The 19,957-nt window shown below is 44.5% G+C and overlaps 1 protein-coding gene across 2 annotated transcripts in view; it reads right to left on the reverse strand.

The window, feature by feature from the left end:
* The window catches only part of KATNAL2 (katanin catalytic subunit A1 like 2), an 80,779-nt gene that overhangs the window by 31,430 nt on the left and 29,392 nt on the right, over positions 1–19,957 (reverse strand). For both annotated transcript variants that reach the window (XM_073619428.1, XM_073619421.1), the window contains exons 2-6: positions 19,557–19,627; positions 15,455–15,621; positions 13,171–13,216; positions 6,288–6,411; positions 1,028–1,120 (exon numbers count right to left, since the gene is read on the reverse strand). In XM_073619428.1, coding sequence (XP_073475529.1) covers positions 1,028–1,120; positions 6,288–6,411; positions 13,171–13,216; positions 15,455–15,621; positions 19,557–19,627 — 501 coding nt within the window. The remainder of the gene's footprint in view (positions 1–1,027; positions 1,121–6,287; positions 6,412–13,170; positions 13,217–15,454; positions 15,622–19,556; positions 19,628–19,957) is intronic.

A 19,957-nucleotide genomic window follows, 5' to 3' on the forward strand; every position in this document is an offset into this window, starting at 1 on the left:
TCCTCATTGATCTCTGCAGAGTGTAGCTTCAGCTCTCCACCCCCTGCTTTCTGAAAGCACAGACACACTTTATAAATTGTAGAAAAAGAGAGGGCAGCAGAAAAACAGTACAACTAATGTAGGAGGATTTGTTTATCTTTGTGTATCACCTGAGGATAGGCGCTTCACTGGCTATATGTAAGGGTTTACAACCTCATTAAGGAGACATTGCTACTTTGTTTATTTAGGGGCAGAATGACAGTGCCTGACCCCCTCCAAAATACTCATTCATCTGTGAGTACTTGCTGCCTCCCTGCTGCATCAGAACCCTTCACTACATTCTTGCAATACAGAGGACCTTGCTGATTGGGGGGGAGGTGGGTCACATGATCTCACCAATGTGACAGTGCTTAACAACCAATAGCAAGGCCCCCAAACACTCAGCATGATAAAACGTCAGCATTCTATGTAAGGTATAGCTCTTCTACCGCAAACAGCAATTAGTGGCACACAGTTTTAAAAAGATTTACTTTGAAAAATGAACAAAACTCATTAAAAAAAAATATTATTATTTTTTTCATTAAAATTGTGGTGAAACGTAAAAGTAAAAGCAATTTACACCTGTAATCGTACAGGAACACGATGTGCATTCCGGTGCGATTCACATGCAGTTGTGTGCGGTGCAATTTTAGACCATTCATTCTGAATGAGCTGAAATCTCACCGCACCAAAATGAGTGCATGGAACTACTTTTTGGAAAACTCACTGCAACCGCATTGCCTGGTACTTCTGTACCAATAGCTCCAGTGCAGGAAAACGCACTGCATTTGTGACCTGCGTTTGGGGTGCCATTACCTTAATATTGTCACTCGCTGTGGATTGCAACTGCAGTGCACTTTGAATGCGGTGCGGGAAACGCACACGGAACGTGAATTTACCACATCGCACTCTGGCGTGAACCGGCCCTAACATTTAAAACTAAAATTAAAATGAAAATAGAGTTGATGTGTGTTTTTTCCCAGAGCTCCTCTTGTAGAATGACACTGACCCTCTTGTGTAAAGTGCTGTCCCCGCTGTTCCTGTTGATGGCAGAAACATTTAGTGCGATCTCCACTTCCGCTGGGCTGTGGCTGCCATTTTCCTGTAAAATGTAGAATTATCATAACATGTGAACATGTGCTAAGGCAGCAAAGTTTTAAAGTCCAACTCACAAAGCTACTGGGGTTATTACACCTGGATTCCTTATTTTATCTCATCATAGCAAACACTTTGAATGATAAATTAACAAATGGTAACCTGGCATGCATTAAAAGTGTAACTAAAGGCAAAACTTTTTTTTTCCATTTTTTAGAACATTAGAACATCTGTCAGGTTTTTACTGCTGTGTGAGATTCACCCTCTCTATTTGTTCTGTTTACCGTTATCACCAAAAGTAAAAGTAAAAACAAAATCCCACATTTTGGGTTATCCCCAAAACAGTAATAGAGGGGAAATCTTCCAATTGGGACCAGCATTGTATCTACCGTGAGGCAAACAGGGTGTTTGCCTCCTTGGAAAGCATCACCTCTCCCCCCCACCCACCTTCTTCTCACTCCCCCTCTCTCTCACCCCCTCTCACATCACCTCTTCCCCCTCTCTCTCACCCCACTCTATCTCACTCCCCCCTCTCTCTCACATCACTTCTTCCCCCTCTCTCTCACTCCCCCCTCACATCACCTCTTCCCCCCTCACTCTCACCCCCTCTCTCTCACTCGTCCCTCTCTCTCAGCCCCTCTCACATCACCTCTTCCCCCTCTCTCTCACCCCACTCTCTCTCACATCACCTCTTCCCCCCTCTCTCTCACCCCCTCTCACATCACCTCTTCCCCCCTCTCTCTCACTCCCCTCTCACATCACCTCTTCCCCCCTCTCTCTCACTCCCTCTCACATCACCTCTTCCCCCCTCTCTCTCACTCCCCTCTCACATCACCTCTTCCCCCCTCTCTCTCACTCCTCTCACATCACCTCTTCCCCCCTCACTCTCACCCCCTCTCTCTCACTCATCCCTCTCTCTCACTCCCCCCTCACATCACCTCTTCCCCCCTCACTCTCATCCCCCTCTCTCTCACTCCCCCCTCTCTCTCACCCCCTCTCACATCACCTCTTCCCCCCTCTCTCTCACATCACCTCTTCCCCCCTCACTCTCATCCCACTCTCTCTCACTCCCCCCTCTCTCTCACCCCTTCTCACATCACCTCTTCCCCCCTCTTTCTCACTCCCCTCTCACATCACCTCTTCCCCCCTCTCTCTCTCACCCCCCCCTCTCTTGCATCATCTCTTCCCCCCTCTCTCTCCCGTCATCTCTCTCTCACCCCTCTCTCTTCCCTCATCTCTTTCCCCCCTTCCTCTCTCTCTCACTCCTCTCTCTCTCCCCTCATCTCTTTCCCACCTTCCTCTCTCTCTCTCTCTCATCCCCCCTCATCTCTTTTCCCCCTGCCTGTCACTCCCTTCTTTCTCTCTATCACAGCCCCCCCCAAGAGGTGAATCTCTAATAGAAAGAGGTGGAGCCTAAAGAGGAATGGTTGGAGTTTACAGATTAAGGGGTGGATTTTAAACAGGAAGGGGTGGGACACATTTAGATGAGGGGGGCCGTGGACTGACCGTTCAGTGACAGGGGAGCAAAGCGGAAGCAGGAGACAGTGGTGGCTGTAGCCTCCGATTCTGGAAGTAGCTCACTTGGCAGAGCAGGTCAGAGTCCCGGACTGTGATTGTGCCTTGGAAGCCTCACTACACACAGCTGATTAAAAAGAGCCAGTGGGCTGTGGGAAGGTGAGAGTCTGGCGTAGTTTTTTTGGGGGGGTGGGGGAACCTCCCTCTGTAGAATGGGGGGGATAGGGGAGCCCCCCTCTCTCTCACATCTTCTCACCCCCCCACCTTCTCACTCCCCCCTCTCTCTCACTCCCCCCTCTCTCTCACCCCCTCTCACATCACCTCTTCCCCCTCTCACATCACCTCTTCCCCCTCTCTCACTCCCCCCTCTCTCTCACTCCCCCCTCTCTCTCACTCCCCCCTCACATCACCTCTTCCCCCCTCACTCTCACCCCCTCTCTCTCACTCGTCCCTCTCTCTCACCCCCTCTCACATCACCTCTTCCCCCTCTCACATCACCTCTTCCCCCTCTCTCTCACTCCCCCCTCTCTCTCACTCCCCCCTCACATCACCTCTTCCCCCCTCACTCTCATCCCCCTCTCTCTCACTCCCCCCTCTCTCTCACCCCCTCTCACATCACCTCTTCCCCCCTCTCACATCACCTCTTCCTAGGGTTGCCACCTCATCCCTTTAAACCCGAACACATATTAATTACACTGGTTCTGTGGCTGATTAAGGTGGTAATTAAACTCACTTAGTGTCTTACCTGCATTCAATTAGCCACAGAACTCGTGTAATTCATATGTGTTCGGGTTTAAAGGGAAGAGGTGGCAACTCTACCTCTTCCCCCCTCTCTCTCTCACCCCCCCTCTCTTGCATCATCTCTTCCCCCCTCTCTCTCCCGTCATCTCTCTCTCACTCCTCTCTTCCCTCATCTCTTTCCCCCCTTCCTCTCTCTCACTCCTCTCTCTCTCCCCTCATCTCTTTCCCACCTTCCTCTCTCTCTCTCTCATCCCCCCTCATCTCTTTTCCCCCTGCCTGTCACTCCCTTCTTACTCTCTATCACAGCCCCCCCCCCCCCCTGAAGAGGTAAATCTCTAATAGAAAGAGGTGGAGCCTAAAGAGGAATGGTTGGAGTTTACAGATTAAGGGGTGGATTTTAAACAGGAAGGGGTGGGAAACATTAAGATGAGGGGGGCGGCTTTAGTCTTGCCTAGGGCAGCACAAAATTAAAATACACTTTGGAGGGAATTCCACTCAAATCCTGTTTTGGCTATGGGACAGGAAGTGAAGTGAAATCTCCCAAATGGGACACAGATTGCAAAAAAAATAAAAACCTGACAGGGGTATAACCCTCCTATACTCAATCCAAAAATGAAAAAATAAAATATTGCCACTATATATTCTAAACCAAGAATACAATTCTTATGGAGAAAAGATCTATCGATAATGCTCATAGATAGTATTCCTATTTCAGACTGTTGTTATACACTACTGATGTTATTTTTTTGTTTTCGTAACTCAATTGCCCTGAGTGCCAAATACTAATTTATACTGTATTAGAAAGCAAAAAGAATTGCGCTAAATAAATGACAAATTGTGCATAAATTATAAACAGTGACACAAATAAGAGGGCACAATTATATAACACACAATATGAATAAGGATAAATCTAAATAAACCCTCATGTGATCTTTTTATAAAAAGTCCAAAAGGTGAACTAAACTGCAGTGAAAGAGTTGGCCCCAAACCACCAATATAAATAAAAGTGATTAGCGAATATTCATCTGTGAAAAAAAGCAGTCCACCACCAAGAACGGAAGGGGTCACTCCTTACCGAAAGGCCACGATCCCCCACTACAGAGGATCATAGCTCGCAGATACAAATGGCACTGGCAACGGGAACCCGCATCGGCATCCACTAGGGGTCGTCACAACGTCAGCAATAAACTCATGGAAGGGGCGTACCATAAAACAAAGATGGAACTCGCATAGTGTAAAACCATAAAAAACTTTATTCCAAAACTCATAAATGCACACTTACAGTATCTTCCAGAAAAAAGAGCCTTAAGTCCGGTCCGTTGGCCGTGTGGACTCGGACAAACCCGTCCCGTATGTGTATATAGCGGCGGGAGAAAACGGCGGTGGGAGAGACAGTGGCAGAAGAGACAGCGGCGGAAGAAGACGGCACTGGGAGAGACGGCACCGGGAGAGGAGGCAGCGGGAGAAGACAGCTCAGAGCTATTTTATTAATAAAATAGTTGTCAAAAAACATTTTGTTGTTTTTTTTTTGCATTTCACTGCTTTTTTGGTGAATGGGTAGGGATGTACCCGATACCCACTCACATGGGGGGGGGGTGGGATCTGGGGGCCCCCCTTCTAAAAGGGGGGCTTCCAGATTCCAATAAGCCCCCCGTCTGCAGACCCCGACAACCACCGGCCAGGGTTGTCAGGAAGAGGCCCTTGTCCCCATCAACAGGGGTGTAAGGTGCTTTGAGGGGGGGTACTCGCTCGTCCCCTCCCTTTCCTGACCTGCCAGGTGGCATGCTCGGATAAGTGTCTGGTATGGATTTTGGGGGGGACCCCACGCCATTTTTAAAAAAAAATTTGGTGGGGGGTTCCCTCCGAATTCATACTAGACCCAGAGGGCCTGGTATAGACCTGGGGGGGACCCCACGCCATTTTTTTTGCAGGTATTTTTTTTTTTTTTTTTTTTTACATTCAGCTGTCACAGCTGATGATGCATCGGTTGTTAAGGACACGGCGGTTGGCTTCCCGGCCCCCTCCTTAGCAACCAGCTATATACAGTGTGTTCAAAGAGAAAAAAAAAAAAGTAAAACGCAAAATGCATGAAAACTGCATGTAAATACGCATAAAAAAACAAGGGTTTAAAAACGCAAAATGCACTGCAAAACGTGCCTGAAAAACGCATCAAGCGCAGCAGCATAGATGTGAACCTAGACTTAGTGTGAACGAGTCCTACCACAGACACAATACAAAGGTTTCCCAGAAGAGTAGAGGCTGTTATAGCTGCAAGGGGGAGGGAATATTTGGGGTAAGACATCTCTATATTAATGTCCACAGTTTGGATTGGGATGTCCAACATTCTCACATGCCGGTGTGATTGTCGGGTGTCCCCAAACTTTTGGCCATATAGTGTCTATTGTCTGCTTTTGTCAGTGAGCTCCTTCTATGAAAACAGCTGGCCTAGCTTTCAGCTGGTCTAACACTTTTCCACCTTCTGACGCTTTCCCCCCATGCAGTCAGAGTATGGTGTCTGATCCAGCATTGTACCTTTGCCAGAGGATTTTCTGTAAGTTGGTGATTCAGTAGTACAAAGCTTATACAACTGAAGGTGTATTTGCATCCCTGCCCCTCTACCCTCCTGGCGAATCCTATTAGAGACTTAGGCCAAGATTAAAACTGTGTATGGGCAGGCTGAATGTACCAAGTTGATCGACTGATCAACTTGGGTGTTTAACCAGCATGCTGGGTTTTACTTGCGATTATCGCTAGCAGAGGCTACAGCCGCAAGCAATAATCACTGTCATCTCCTGGCGGGGTCAGCCCCCCCCCCCCCAAAGTATTATTTGGTGAATTTTACCAATCCTAAATGTTAATATCAAATGCAATTGGCCCACTTTATGCCAAAATGAAAAGTGGTGTACTCATCTTCTCACCTGTCTGGAATTCTCTCCTTTGGGGGGTCTGTCTGCTGTTCTGGGATTGGTCCGGGATACCGGGCGTTCTACAATGTTATGGTTGGTGATCCTTGGAAGACCCTGAGAAATGTTATTGGCTGTTCTATGGGATAAATGAATACAATGTAATACACCTGTTAATTCAAATGTATAATATGAACACAGATCCTACTATATAAAAAGGTCCAAAGTACTTTGCTCCTGAAATTCTCTATGTGAAAAATGTAGTTCACAATGATTTAAAACAGAACTTCTGGCAGACATAAAGACACTGATATAAAGTTCTGTATTCATTAATATAAAAAAAAATATATTAAATCATATATGTAAGCAAAGTAAGTACCTGAATTTCATTTAGCCTGAAGCTCTTTCAATCCCCTGTACAGCATAGCTCAGACTGGGAAAGCTAGAAGCTGCTCAAGGAGCATGCTTATAGGAGGAGAGAGTGAAGTTACATAGTTACATAGTAGGTGAGGTTGAAAAAAGACACAAGTCCATCAAGTCCAACCTATGTGTGATTATATGTCAGTAAAAGTGACATAGAGAGTCATCAGTCTGCTGCTTCTCTTTTACTGTCCAGTAACAGATTGGTAGCAGGACAAGTCCTTAAAGGGGTTGTAAAGGTTTGGGTTTTTTCACCTTAATGCATCCTATGCATTAAGGTGAAAAAACACCTGGCAGTCACCGACACCCCAGCGCCCCCACCGTTTTTCTTACTTGAACCCCTTCCTCTCCTTTGGCGGGGACACGCCGTCCTTCTCTCCACAGAGTCCCGGCTTTGATTGGATAGATTGATAGCAGCGCAGCCATTGGCTCCCGCTGCTGTCAATCAAATCCAATGACCCGGGCGCCGGGGGGGCGGGGCCGAGTCATACATTCGGCTTCTATTTCAGCTTCTATGGACGACGAATGCTGGACTCGGGAGCGCACCCAGAAGGTAACCCCCTCGGGAGAGCGCTTCTCCTAGGGGGTTGTCTGATGCGGGGAGGAGCCGCGAGAGCCGCCGGGGGACCCCAGAAGAGGATGTTCGGGGCCACTCTGTGCAAAACGGGCTGCACAGTGGAGGTAAGGATGATATGTTTGTTATTTAAAAAAAAACAAAAAAAAACAAAAACAAAGCTTTAGTATCACTTTAAGGCTTGATTCACACCTGTGCATTTTTAGTGCTTTTTGCAGATTTGCTCTACAGAACGTGTTCCATAGGAAACCAGGTTAAATGGACTGTAGTGCGAATCTGCAAAATGCAAAAAGCACTAAAAATGCATAGGTGTGAATCCAGCCTAATGCCCTGTACACACGACTGGTTTTCCCGTCGGAATAAACTCTGAAGGTTTTTCCGACGGAGTTCCGACGGAATTCCGCTCAAGCGGCCTTGCCTACACATGGTCACACCAAATTCCGACCGTCCAGAACGCAGTGATGTACAACACGTATGACGGGACTAGAAAAAGGACGTTCAATAGCCAGTAGCCAATAGCTTCCGTCTCGTACTTGCTTCAGAGCATGCGTCATTTTTGGTACATCGGAACAACATACAGGCGAGCAGTTTTCCCGATAGGAATTGGTTCCGTCGGAAATATTTAGAACATGTTCTCTTTCTAGGTCCATCAGAATTTTTGACGTAAAAAGTCAGACTGGGCCTACACACGACTCCCGTCAGACTTTTTCTGTCGGACATTCCGCTCGTGTGTACACGGCATAAAGTCTACCTCTACATAGGCTATCCCCATTTCAATCTATCATGCTGCTGCCAGACTCATCCCCCTTACCAGCAGCTCAGTGTCCATCCATCCTCTCTGCCAATCCCTCCACTCACTTCCGATTATGGTTGCCACCTCATCCCTTTAAACCCGAACACATATTAGTTACACAGGTTCTGTGTCTGATTAAGGTGGTAATTAAACTCACTTGGTGCCTTATCTGCATTTAATTAGCCTCGGAACCTGTTCTTTAGCTCTCTAATCTCCTCCTCCAATGCTCGCTGCCAGGACTTCTCCAGAGCCTCTCCCATCCTCTGGAACTCTCTACCACAATCTGTCCAGCTATCTCTTATCTCTGCCTGCCTCCCTGAAAACACATCTCTTCAGGGAAGCTTATCCCGCCTCCAACTAACAACTGAAGTTGACATTTTTCCATCAGCTCATCGCCCGCAGTTATTACCTATTGTACCACTTGCCCCACTCTATTAGACTGTAAGATCTTACGAGCAGGGCCCGCTTAAGCCGGCCATATATGGATCAAACCAGACCGGCCGAGATTCGATCTTTCTATGGGCAGGCTGGATGTACTGAAGTCAATCTATCAATTGACTTCAGTACAATCAGCCTGTTGGATTTTTTGCATGCAATTACTGCCAGTGGCTATAGCCACTACAATAAAAAATTACTGCGCTTCCCTATACCCCCAAGCTGCAGTTCTCATTCATAGGTAAGAATCAAATTAGTAAAGCAGTCAACAGAACCGCGCTATAAATCTTAAAGTGAATAAATACCCATCAACCTGTTACCTTGATTATAGTGTTATAAACAAAACAACATATTATAATCTGGACCCAAATATCAACACAACATGATCGTGATTAATACTATGAATATTGGATATTGTGACTGTAGGCAGATAAATTAGTGACAAAAAAGGAAAAAAAGGAATAATAAAAAATATTGAAAAAAAAGGAAATAAGTCCGTGACTAATGGTGACTTCAAATAAAGACAGTCCTTAATGCAGATAATTTCACCAATAGTGATTAAGGGCTTGATGAACAAAAAACACCTTGTGAGAAGGATCCACCACCTATAAAGATGTATGTTTACCAAAGGCATAAAGTCCCGGGTCAGGATCTCCATCTAGGTGGACAGGGCGAGGTCTCTTTAGCAAAGAGGAGGTGCTGCTCATTTGCCGGATTTCACAGAGTGTAGCTGCTCTCCCTCCGTCCTCCCCAGCTTGTTCCAATGGTCAGAAGAGTCGGCAGAGCACTTCAGTTAGTGACTAAGGTTGTTGGAGTGTTCTCCGGTCTATATTTATCTTTTTCTAAGTTATTGGCTGAGACCATATACAGGTTCCTCATGCTGAGTTTTTGGCTTGTATGTTGGAGAGTTCCGGGCGATCCTCCCTCTATGCTGTGACCGTTGGTGGTGTCCCCGCTGAGTGGATTTCATATACAAGCCTTATGAAAGCTTGCCTTCGGTAAGCATACATCTTTATAGGTGGTGGATCCTTCTCACGAGGTGTTTTTTGTTCATCAAGCCCTTAATCACTATTGGTGAAATTATCTGCATTAAGGACTGTCTTTATTTGAAGTCACCATTAGTCACGGACTTATTTCCTTTTTTTTCAATATTTTTTATTATTCCTTTTTTTTTTTTTCCTTTTTTGTCACTAATTTATCTGCCTACAGTCACAATATCCAATATTCATAGTATTAATCACGATCATGTTGTGTTGATATTTGGGTCCAGATTATAATATGTTGTTTTGTTTATAACACTATAATCAAGGTAACAGGTTGATGGCTATAGCCACTAGCAGTGATCATTGTGTTCTGCTGGCAGGGAAGGCTCCCCACCAGCAGAACACAATAGCGCTGCAGCAGGGATTCACCCATCAACAATGACTGTGTTGATGGGGGAATCGAGCGATTTTCTTTCCTGCAACCCGTGGTTGCAGGATAGAAAATTGCATCATCCATGACTTGCTTTAACCTTCTTGTATTGTATTCTCATATTATATTGTACTGTCTCCCTTTATATTATAAAGTGCTGTACAAACTGTTGGCGCCTAATAAATCCTGTATAATAATAATAATAACAAATGACCCCTAGTGCAAAGTAGTTAATACATTTCCTTTGTTGCATTGCAGAGACTACTTCTAGCTCTGTACACTGGCTGCCCTTAGTGCTGGTACATGGATTCCTCTCCCTCTTCATCTTAGAGACTGTTACTATGGACTTTGTCCCTCTTAGGCTCCATTCACACTAGCGTGTTTTTTGATGCATTTTGCAGAAATGCATGGGAATTTTTTAACATGGGTTCCTATGGAACATGTTCACATCAATGCCTTTTTGTACCTCTGCATTTTTGGAAAGGGTCAGGGACTTTTTTTCATGCAAAATGCAGCGTTTTGCATGTAATACAATTCAATGGACCAGCATCAAAAACGCATGTGCACCGTTTTTGCAGCATTTTTGCAGCGTTTTGTTTTTTTTTTTTCTTAATTTTTTTTTAATTTTTTTTTTTTTTTTTTTTTAAACTGTAAAAATAAAAAAAAAAATAAAAAAACGCAAAAAACGCTGTTAAAACGCTGCTCAAAAACGTGGCAAGCATGACAAAAAAAACTCCAAAAACGCTCAAAAGCAACATGCATAGGTGTGAATCGAGCCTTAGGCCCCTTTCACACTGGGGCGGTACAACAGCGCTATTTTTAGCGCTGCTGTACCGTCGTTCTTGCAGCTGTATTCGGCCACTAGCGGTGCGGTTTTAACCCCCGCTAGCGGCCGAAAAAGGGTTAAAATCACTCGTAAAGCGCAGCTATAGCCGCGGTGTTGCCGCGCTGTCCCATTGATTTCAATGGGCAGGAGCGGTGAATACACCGCTCTTTCACCGCTCCAAAAAAGCGGTTTGGAGGACTTTTTTCACCGTCCTGCCTGCGCACCGCTTCAGTGTGAAAGCCCTCGGGCTTTCACACTGAACAAACAGCGGAGGCTGTTTAGGGGCGGTTTGCAGGCGGTATTTTTAGCGCAATACCGCCTGCAAACCGCCCCAGTGTAAAAGGGGTCTTATTGGGAGACTTTTTTAATCACATTTATTTGATTGGTGTACACCTCCAGGGTCTCTCCTCAAACGAGTGCTGAGTTTATTTTTTGTCTGAATACATGTAATGGCACCGTTCAGTATACTAATTCCTGTGTGGCAGCCCAGTCCTGTTCGCTATTCCTCTTTGAATAAATGCTGCGGTTCTAGCCTGAATTTATAACTTATTAATATGTGCAAAGTATAGTAATAAAAATTTTTTTTAATATAGCCCCTTATTGACCATAATTAACTCCATTTAGTTTTTATTAACCCTTCATCTTCTTCTTCTCTTAGATATTTTAGCACTTTGACATCTGACTTGGATGCCAGAGGCATCCTTGCATTCATCAGCATTACACATGCATTTTCAGTTCACAGCAGATGTACAGTGCATCCGGAAAGTATTCACAGCGCTTCACTTTTACCACATTTTGTTATGTTACAGCCTTATTCCAAAATGGATTAAATTCATTATCTTCCTCAAAATTCTCCAAACAATACCCCATAATGATAACGTGACAGTAATTTATTTGAAATCTTTGCAAAATAAAAAAAAAAAAAATATTCACATTCTTTGCCATATCACTCAATATTGAGTTCAGGTGCATCCTGTTACCACTGATCATCCTTGAGATGTTTCTACAACTTGATTGGAGTCCACGTGTGGTAAATTCAGTTGATTGGACATGATTATGAAAGGCACACACCTGTCTATATATGGTCCCACAGTAAGACCCCTTTCACACTGGGGCGCTTTGCTAAAAATAGCGCCTGCAAATTGCCCTGAAAGAGACGCTCCTGTCTCTTCAGTGTGAAAGCCCGAGGGGGCACCGCAGCAGGGGCTTCGATCTCAGGTGAGTATTACATCATGAGCTAGTATGCTATGCATACTAGCTCATTATGCCTTTGTCTTGCAGGTCTTTTTTTTTTTTTTTTTTTTTTTTCATGTGGGTTTACAACCACTTTAACAGTGCATGTCAGAGCATAAACCAAGCCATGAAGTCCAGGGAATTGTCTGCGAACAAGTACTGTACTGCTAGAGGTACACAGACAACTTTTGATCACCGGAATTAAAAATAATCATGTGATAGTTTGTGATCATGTTTGATCTTCTGTGATCATTGTTCATGCAATTGCTTTTATAAGGGATCAGTTTACTCAATCATTTTCAGTACTAAAAAATGTAATGAATCACGTTTGTCAATTCAAAAGATCGGGCAAAAATGTTTACTTTGCTTTTGAATGATTTGGAGTTCTGTGATAGTATCAAGAAATGATCACTCTGACTGTATGAGCATCTGTTCAATGCTCATACAGTTAGATGCTTTAAAGGGGCACTTTCTGGGCAGTTTCAATACCCACCAAGTGTCCCCCAAAGTCAGGACACTGTAGCTAAGTGGTTAGTACTTTCGCTTAGCAGCACTAGGGTCATCGAATCCCAACCATGGCACTACCTGCAAGGAGTTTGCATGTTCTCCCCATCCCTGTGTGGGTTTCCTCTGGGTACTCCGTTTTTTTTGGTAGGCTAATTGGCTCCTGCCTAAATTGGCCCTAGCATGTGTATGTATGAATGTGACCTTAGATTGTAAGCTACCTGAAAGCAGGGACTGATGTGAATGTACAATATATTTGTAAATTAATGGCGCTGTAATATATAATATTAAAAGAGAAGTAGGGCCTTTAAAAAAGGAGACATTTATACTCGCCTAGGTTATTGCAGCATTGATCCAATGCTGCATCTGTCCCGAGTCAACTCTGCACTGAGAACAGAGTGATCAAACACCACTGATCGATCAGTTCTCCCCTCCGCTCTGAGCAGAGAGCCATGACAGTCAGTCTCCAGCTCTCTGCTCTGCCCCTCCAGCATTCACTGGAGCTCTGGGCTGTGAAGGGGACAGGAGGCTCAGAGCTGGATTGTCTATTTCCTGGCACCCATCTGTGTTTTGCGGATCAGGTTGCAGTAGTGATGTAAGGGTCAGCAGGAGGAATCACTGTGCGCAGAGGTGTTCGCCAACCTATTTCAAAACTGTTCTATAATACAGTTCTAAGGACATACAAGAGTGCTGCATTTACCTTCTCAGCTTTCCTCCACTCCGTGGCTTTGAGCAAAGTTTACTGTCTGTATATGCAAAAAATAAAAAAATAACAGAGAAAGATTATGCCTGCATACAAAAGTTTCATTAAATTGATATTAGTGCAAGATATACAGTATTTTTGCATGATAAAACATATCACATGGGGCGTCTAGCTGCTGTGCATCCCTCCTGGCTTTTTTTGCATGCCCAGGAGGAACATGTGCAACATCTACCCACATTGCCTGCAGCCTGTCAAAGTCTTTGACTCGGAAGGGGGTGTGTAATAGCACTGCTACTGAGCACCTGGGCAAGACTAAAAGCACTGTCATTCTGTCATCTAGACCAATGTTAGTGGTTATTATTGTGGCCACTGACACAAAATTCTTGGGGATTTTATGGAGGTTACTGAGACCAATGTTGGGGGTTATTATTGCAGTCACTGATACCAATGCTGGAAGTTATTATTACGGTCAATGACACCAATAGTGGGGGATTTTAATGCATCCACTGACAACAGTGCTGAGAATTACTATTGCAGCCATTGACATTAATGTTGGAGGTTATTATTGCATTCACTAACACCAATGTTGGGTGTTATTATTGCATTATCCGACACCAAAGCTGGGGGTTATTACTTCAGTTACGCAAACCAATTCTGGGGGGTTTATTGTGGCTACTAACACCAATGATGACTCTCTCTTCAGTATACATTGGAAGAAATGCAGCAGTAATGACATTTCGAGTCATTAAAGTTCCCACCCCCCCCCCTTCTGCCACATTTGGTATGTCATTTTTGGGGGTAGCAGGGAACCTAGTTATGACAGTACCTGCTCCCACTTCCTCTCGGATCGCCTAGGTGATCTGAGCGGAAGTTCCCCTTCCCCCCCCCTGCAGTCTCTTCTGGGACACATCACAGGCCCCAGAAAACTGCGGGACCATTCACAAACACAGAGCGTTTCGCGCATGCGCAGTGGACAGCTGGCTGTGAAGCCGAAAGCAGCATAGCCAGCTTCCCACAGTTAGGATGCTGGCAACAGGAACCCAAAGGCTAGGGAAGAACTAGCCCAGGTGAGGACAGCGCTGGATCCAGGGGCAGGTAAGTGTCCTTTTATTAAAAGTCAGCAGCTACAGTATTTGTAAATTGAAGATCCTCTTTAACTGTAAAGGTTTATCTTCGGACGTTTTAAGCATTTTTTATTATGAACAATACAACAGAAGGAGGTAGTAGATGCAAAAGTAGACAGGAACTTCTAGTTTTGCAGGAACAGAGCCAGGAAACATGGCAGGGAGATCTTGCTGTTGGAAGTATCTAAGATATATAAGAAGGGGCTGATTCAGCATTCCAGATTCTAATTAAAATAAAAACCGTATATATCTACATCTCAGTATTAGGCAAGTAAATATTTTGCTTGTTAGTAGTATTAACCTGTTCACTTTGTGCACTGTACCATTTTTTTAAAATGACATTTGATAAAGGTACATGTACCGTTAAAGCTAAATTCCAGGAATTCAGCTCCTTTGTTAAAAAAAAAGAAAAAAGACACACTGTGAATTAAGTCCAGCGAGGTGCATTGCATTCCCTGGGCTTAGCTCCTTTATTTATATCTGACAGCTTTAAAGCACTCATGGAAGACAGCTAACTCTGTTGTCTTTCCAAGATAGAGATGCTGGACCTTCTGAGCGCTGCATCTTGAACAAGAGAGTCACTGTAGCTGCTATGACCACCTCTCCCCTCCTCCTGCTCAATCACAGAAGCCTTTGTATTATGTGAACACATTCACAAAATGCAAAGGCTTCTCTGAATGGGCAGCAGAGGGGAGGGGTGAGCATGGCTGCTCTGTGTGCCTTCGCAGTCTCCTGTAATTCCCAGCAGAGTAATAAAACCACCAGATATAAATAACAGAGATAAGCCCAGGAGATGTCATGCAGCTCCTTCAACTTAACTCATGGGGGGTTATTTACAAAAGGCAAATCCACTTTGCACTACAAGTGCACTTGGAAGTGCAGTCGCTGTAAATCTGAGGGGTAGATCTGAAATGAGGGGAAGCTCTGCTGATTTTATCAACCAATCATGTGCAAGCTAAAATACTGTTTTTTATTCTCCTTGCATGTCCCCCTCGGATCTACAGAGACTGCACTTGAAAGTGCACTTTCAAGTGCACTTGCAGTGCACTTGTAGTGCAAAGTAAATTTGCCTTTAGTAAATAACCCCCATAGTGTGCCCCCAAAGGTATAAAAATCTAAATACAAAGTACCCTTTAAAATTCATCTCTACAACATACCATCATCAGATGTCTTCTTAGTAATCTTTGGGTACTTCTGGAATTTAACAAAATAATAGCTCTCATATTCCATTAAAATGGTCTCCAGATCAATGTTATCACAGACGTTAAAGCGTCTCATACTTATTTTGGCTTCTTGTTCCAGAGTGTTTGCTGTGTCCACATAACTGCAATAAAAAGTATAACAACCAGACTTCAAGTCAAAGGCAATCTACACAAAATTTAGAAGTAAATGTCCATCTCTATCTAAATATTCTTAGAACCTAAGTTTACCAGAAGGAAAAAAAAACAGTAACTGGAAGACTGGAAGATTACAGTGACGGGGGGAGGACGATTTCTATTAAACCAGGAGACAGCAGTGCAAAAAACACCTCACATTGATTGCAAGTATCATCCCCTGATGCCCACCCACCCCTGCCATCATAATCTTGTGGTGCGACAACAGCTGAGGGAGCCTTTGCAGGCACTCATGTAGAGTACCAACTATGCCTGGCCTATCTGCCCCCTCTTCCATTCACAGAAGCTGTACTATTATTTTGTTTGCACAAATGTTTTTTCAATCATAGAAGAGATCGTACAGCTTTTTATGGAGGAGGTAGGCGGAAAGAGCGGGCATAGTCCGGTTGTATATTGCTGTGGTTGACCAGCAGGTGGGTTGTGATTTGTGCCAATTACCACCATAGCTCCTTAACTGCAGGCCACTATAGGATAGGCCCTATGAATAGAATGCCTTTTCTCATCGCTCATTTATGCACACAATGGGTGAGATTTACTAAAACAGGAGCACACAGAATCTTGTGCAGCTGTGCATTGTAGCCAATCAGCTTCTAACTTCAGCTTGTTCAATTATGCCTTGACAATAAAAACTGGAAGCTGATTGGTTTCTATGCAGAGCTGCAACAGATATGCACTCTCCAGTTTGAGTAAATCTCCCCCAGTTTGTTGTCCTAATTGGTCCTTCCTTCCCCCTCTTCTCCTTAAGTCAGTCTCTCTCCTTGATGTGCCCTTGAGCTCACCCCCAAATGGAAGGCCAGCACAGGCGTGCGCACATAGTGTGCCGGGGGTGCCTGGGCACACCCTAATCACCTAGTGCATATAAGCATTATCGCTCTGTGTGCCGGCAGGGAGATGAGAAAAATCTCCCTCTTACTCCATTTACTTACGCACTTCTCTTTCACTGTGACAGCAGAGAGATTAATGTACCGGGGCCATATACATGTAGACACACACGCACATGCATGTGTGCTTGAGCTTTGGGGTGCACACCCTAATGCAATAGGCTGCACATACCTATGAAGGCCAGCATCGCTGACTTCTTGCTTGGTAAAACTAAGGTAAAATAAAAGTATAATATGTAGTTTCCTTTAAATGTATACTTGTAATTGTTCCAATTTCTGGTTTGCTGACTTTGTGTATGCTATTCTATACAGATTATCCTTCTCCCATCCTCCTGAGGAAATGAGTTACCTGTAAAACATGTAGAGGAATTTTGTGAATCCCCACAAGGCCCCTTTCACACTGGGCGGAGTCTGTTCTGATGAGCAGGGGATCAGCTCACGGAGGATGACAGGTCTGTGTCCGCTCAGTTTCTGCAGGCCCCCGCTCTGCTCTACGGATGGAAGGGAGTAAAGAAACTCCGTTGTCCATTTACACCTGACTGCCCTCCGATCTGATTCACTCAAACAGAAAAGGACGGATCCCCTTCTATTTTTTTTTTAGCTGACCGAATTGGACCCAGAGGTAGGTGGGTGTGAACAAACACAAGTCTGTTTACACACACCTAACCATAGGAATGTATGGACCTTCTGATCAGGTTTTTGTGTGAAAGGGCCCTAACAGTCACCATGCAAATATAGGAGTTTTTCAAAAAGGGGTTATGGAGCCTCAAATTTGATTAGAATCATGGCAAGTACTGATTATAGGCTAATGAGGGAGGTTGTTTGATATATTGGAGCACTTTTAAGCTGTATTTGTTTTAGTTGTAATCCTTGAATACCTCCAAAGTCCATTTGACAACAAATTGACTATATGTTTAAGGGATGTGGTATATCCTTAATTATATCTGCAAATTCCTACCAATAGTGATTACTTTAAAAGAGAAGTATAGGAATTTTTTTATTTTAGAATTATACTTGCCTAGGTGGATGCAGCATCGATCCAATGCTGCATCTGTCCCCCACCAGCTCTAAGCCGAGCGATCAAACACCGCTGATCACTTGGTTCACAGAGCTCCCTGAGCAGAGTGCTGGTGACTGTTAGGTCACAATGGGTGACTCCCCATGCTCACTTGATCGCTGGGCTGTGGAGGGGGCGGGAGCGGCCGGTTCAGGCTCTTAGCAGCTCACTGAGAGACTGAGCCGGATGTCAGTCCAGGCATGTGGACGGATCCCAACCATATGGTTGCCATCTTTCCCAAGCCTGGACCGGCTATGTGATGTCAGCCGACAGCGGGCTTCAGCCCACTGGCAGCTGAAAATAGGTCACAGGAGGGCACAATGAACTGATCTACAGGAGAAGTACAGCCAAACAAGCTGTGATATGTGATATGTTAAAAATAAAGCCGGTCATAGATGGATTGAAATTCTTTTATGCCCCGTACACACGGTCAGACATTGATCGGACATTCGACAACAAAATCCATGGATTTTTTCCGACGGATGTTGGCTCAAACTTGTCTTGCATACACAGTCACACAAAGTTGTCGGAAAATCCCATCGTTCTGAACGCGGTGACGTAAAACACATACGTCAGGACTATAAATGGGGCTTAATCTCTTAATTAATTCTGAGCATGCGTGGCACTTTGTGCGTCGGATTTGTGTACACACGATCGGAAATTCCGACAACGGATTTTGTTGTCGGAAAATTTTATAGCAAGCTCTCAAGCTTTGTGTGTCGGAAATTCCTATGGAAAATGTGTGATGGAGTCCACACACGGTCGGAATTTCCGACAACAAGGTCCTATCACACATTTTCCATCGGAAAATCCGACCGTGTGTACAGGGCATTAGGGTGGTCAAAGATTATGCAATTTTCTTTCCTTCAACCACAAATTGAAGGAAAGAAAACAGCTCAATTCTGCCATCAACACAGTCAGTGTTGATGGGGGGGGATCTCTCCTGCTGTGTGATTCCTGCTGAACCGACTGAATTTCACCCCATCTATGGGCAGGCTATAGCCGGCAGCAGTAATTGTTTAAAAAAAAAAAAGACACAGGCTGGTTGTCAATAGATCGACTTTAGTACAACCAACCTGTTGTTTTTTTGTATGAATACTGCCGACTGCTATATCCAGCAGCAGTAATCACTGTATTCTGACGGCGAGGAAACCTTCCACTGTCAGAAAACAATGGTGCAGCGGGAAGGATTCCCCCATCAACGCTGACTGCATTTGATTGGGGAATTAAGCTATTTTCTTTCCTTTGACCCATGGTTGAAAGAAAGAAAATTGTATGATCTATGGCCAAACTAACAGAAGTTCATTGTTAGGAATAACAAAAAGATTAAAGGATAAGTTCACTTTTTGTACCATGTTACACCAGATTCAAGGTGTAACATGTAACATGTTACAAATGCACCACCCCCCGCGTCCCTGTTTTGGAAGAAAGTGGGGGATCTTGTCAAAGCACTACTTCTGGAAATGTAATGCTGCGTACACACGAGCAGACTTTATCGCAGACTTGGTCCGGCGGACCGGAGTCCGTCGGATAATTCGATCGTGTGTGGGCTCCAGTGGACTTTTTTTTTCCCAAAAGTTCGACGGACCTAGAAATGAAACATGTTTCAAATCTTTCCGACGGACTCGAGTCCGATTGAAAAATCCGCTCGTCTGTATGCTAGTCCGACGGACAAAAACCGATGCTAGGGCAGCTATTGGCTACTGGCTATGAACTTCCTTGCTTTAGTCCGGTCGTACGTCATCACGTACGAATCCGTTGGATATTGGTTGATCGTGTGTAGGCAATTCAGAAAGTCCGTCGAAAAGTCCGCCCGTGTGTACGCGGCATTAGACTCACCAGACAACTAGTCCAGGTCTGTAAAATACACCAAGATGGGAGTTTTGCCAAACATATAAGAATATAGTACTCTGTATTCTGTACTCACCCTTCCTGCATAAGGTAATGCATAATAAGGATCAGGAGGTTCTTTCTTCTGGCCTCTGTCCTGAGTTCATCCTGGAAAACGGAAATGGTCAATTTTACTTAATTAGTAATAAACATTAGTATACCAGCGAACACAAATGCACGGCGTCTGGTATGTGCTGGGAGACAATTAGCTAATACGCTGACCCCAGTGCATCGCAGAGTTTTCTTTTTTCACAGAACTTTATTGAAATGTCATGAGTAACATTTCTATTCACCACGGCAGCAATGTGATGTGGTGGTTTGCGTCGCATTATTAAGCCCTTTTGAGTATTTTTTTGCCCAAAAGCTCCTCTCTTGAATGCACAGGGGATGGTTTTTTTTCTGCTTTTGCACTCCTGTGTGCATGAAGGTTAATATGGA

This window comes from Aquarana catesbeiana, linkage group LG01 (assembly GCF_042186555.1).
Source record: "Aquarana catesbeiana isolate 2022-GZ linkage group LG01, ASM4218655v1, whole genome shotgun sequence".
NCBI lineage: Eukaryota > Metazoa > Chordata > Amphibia > Anura > Ranidae > Aquarana > Aquarana catesbeiana.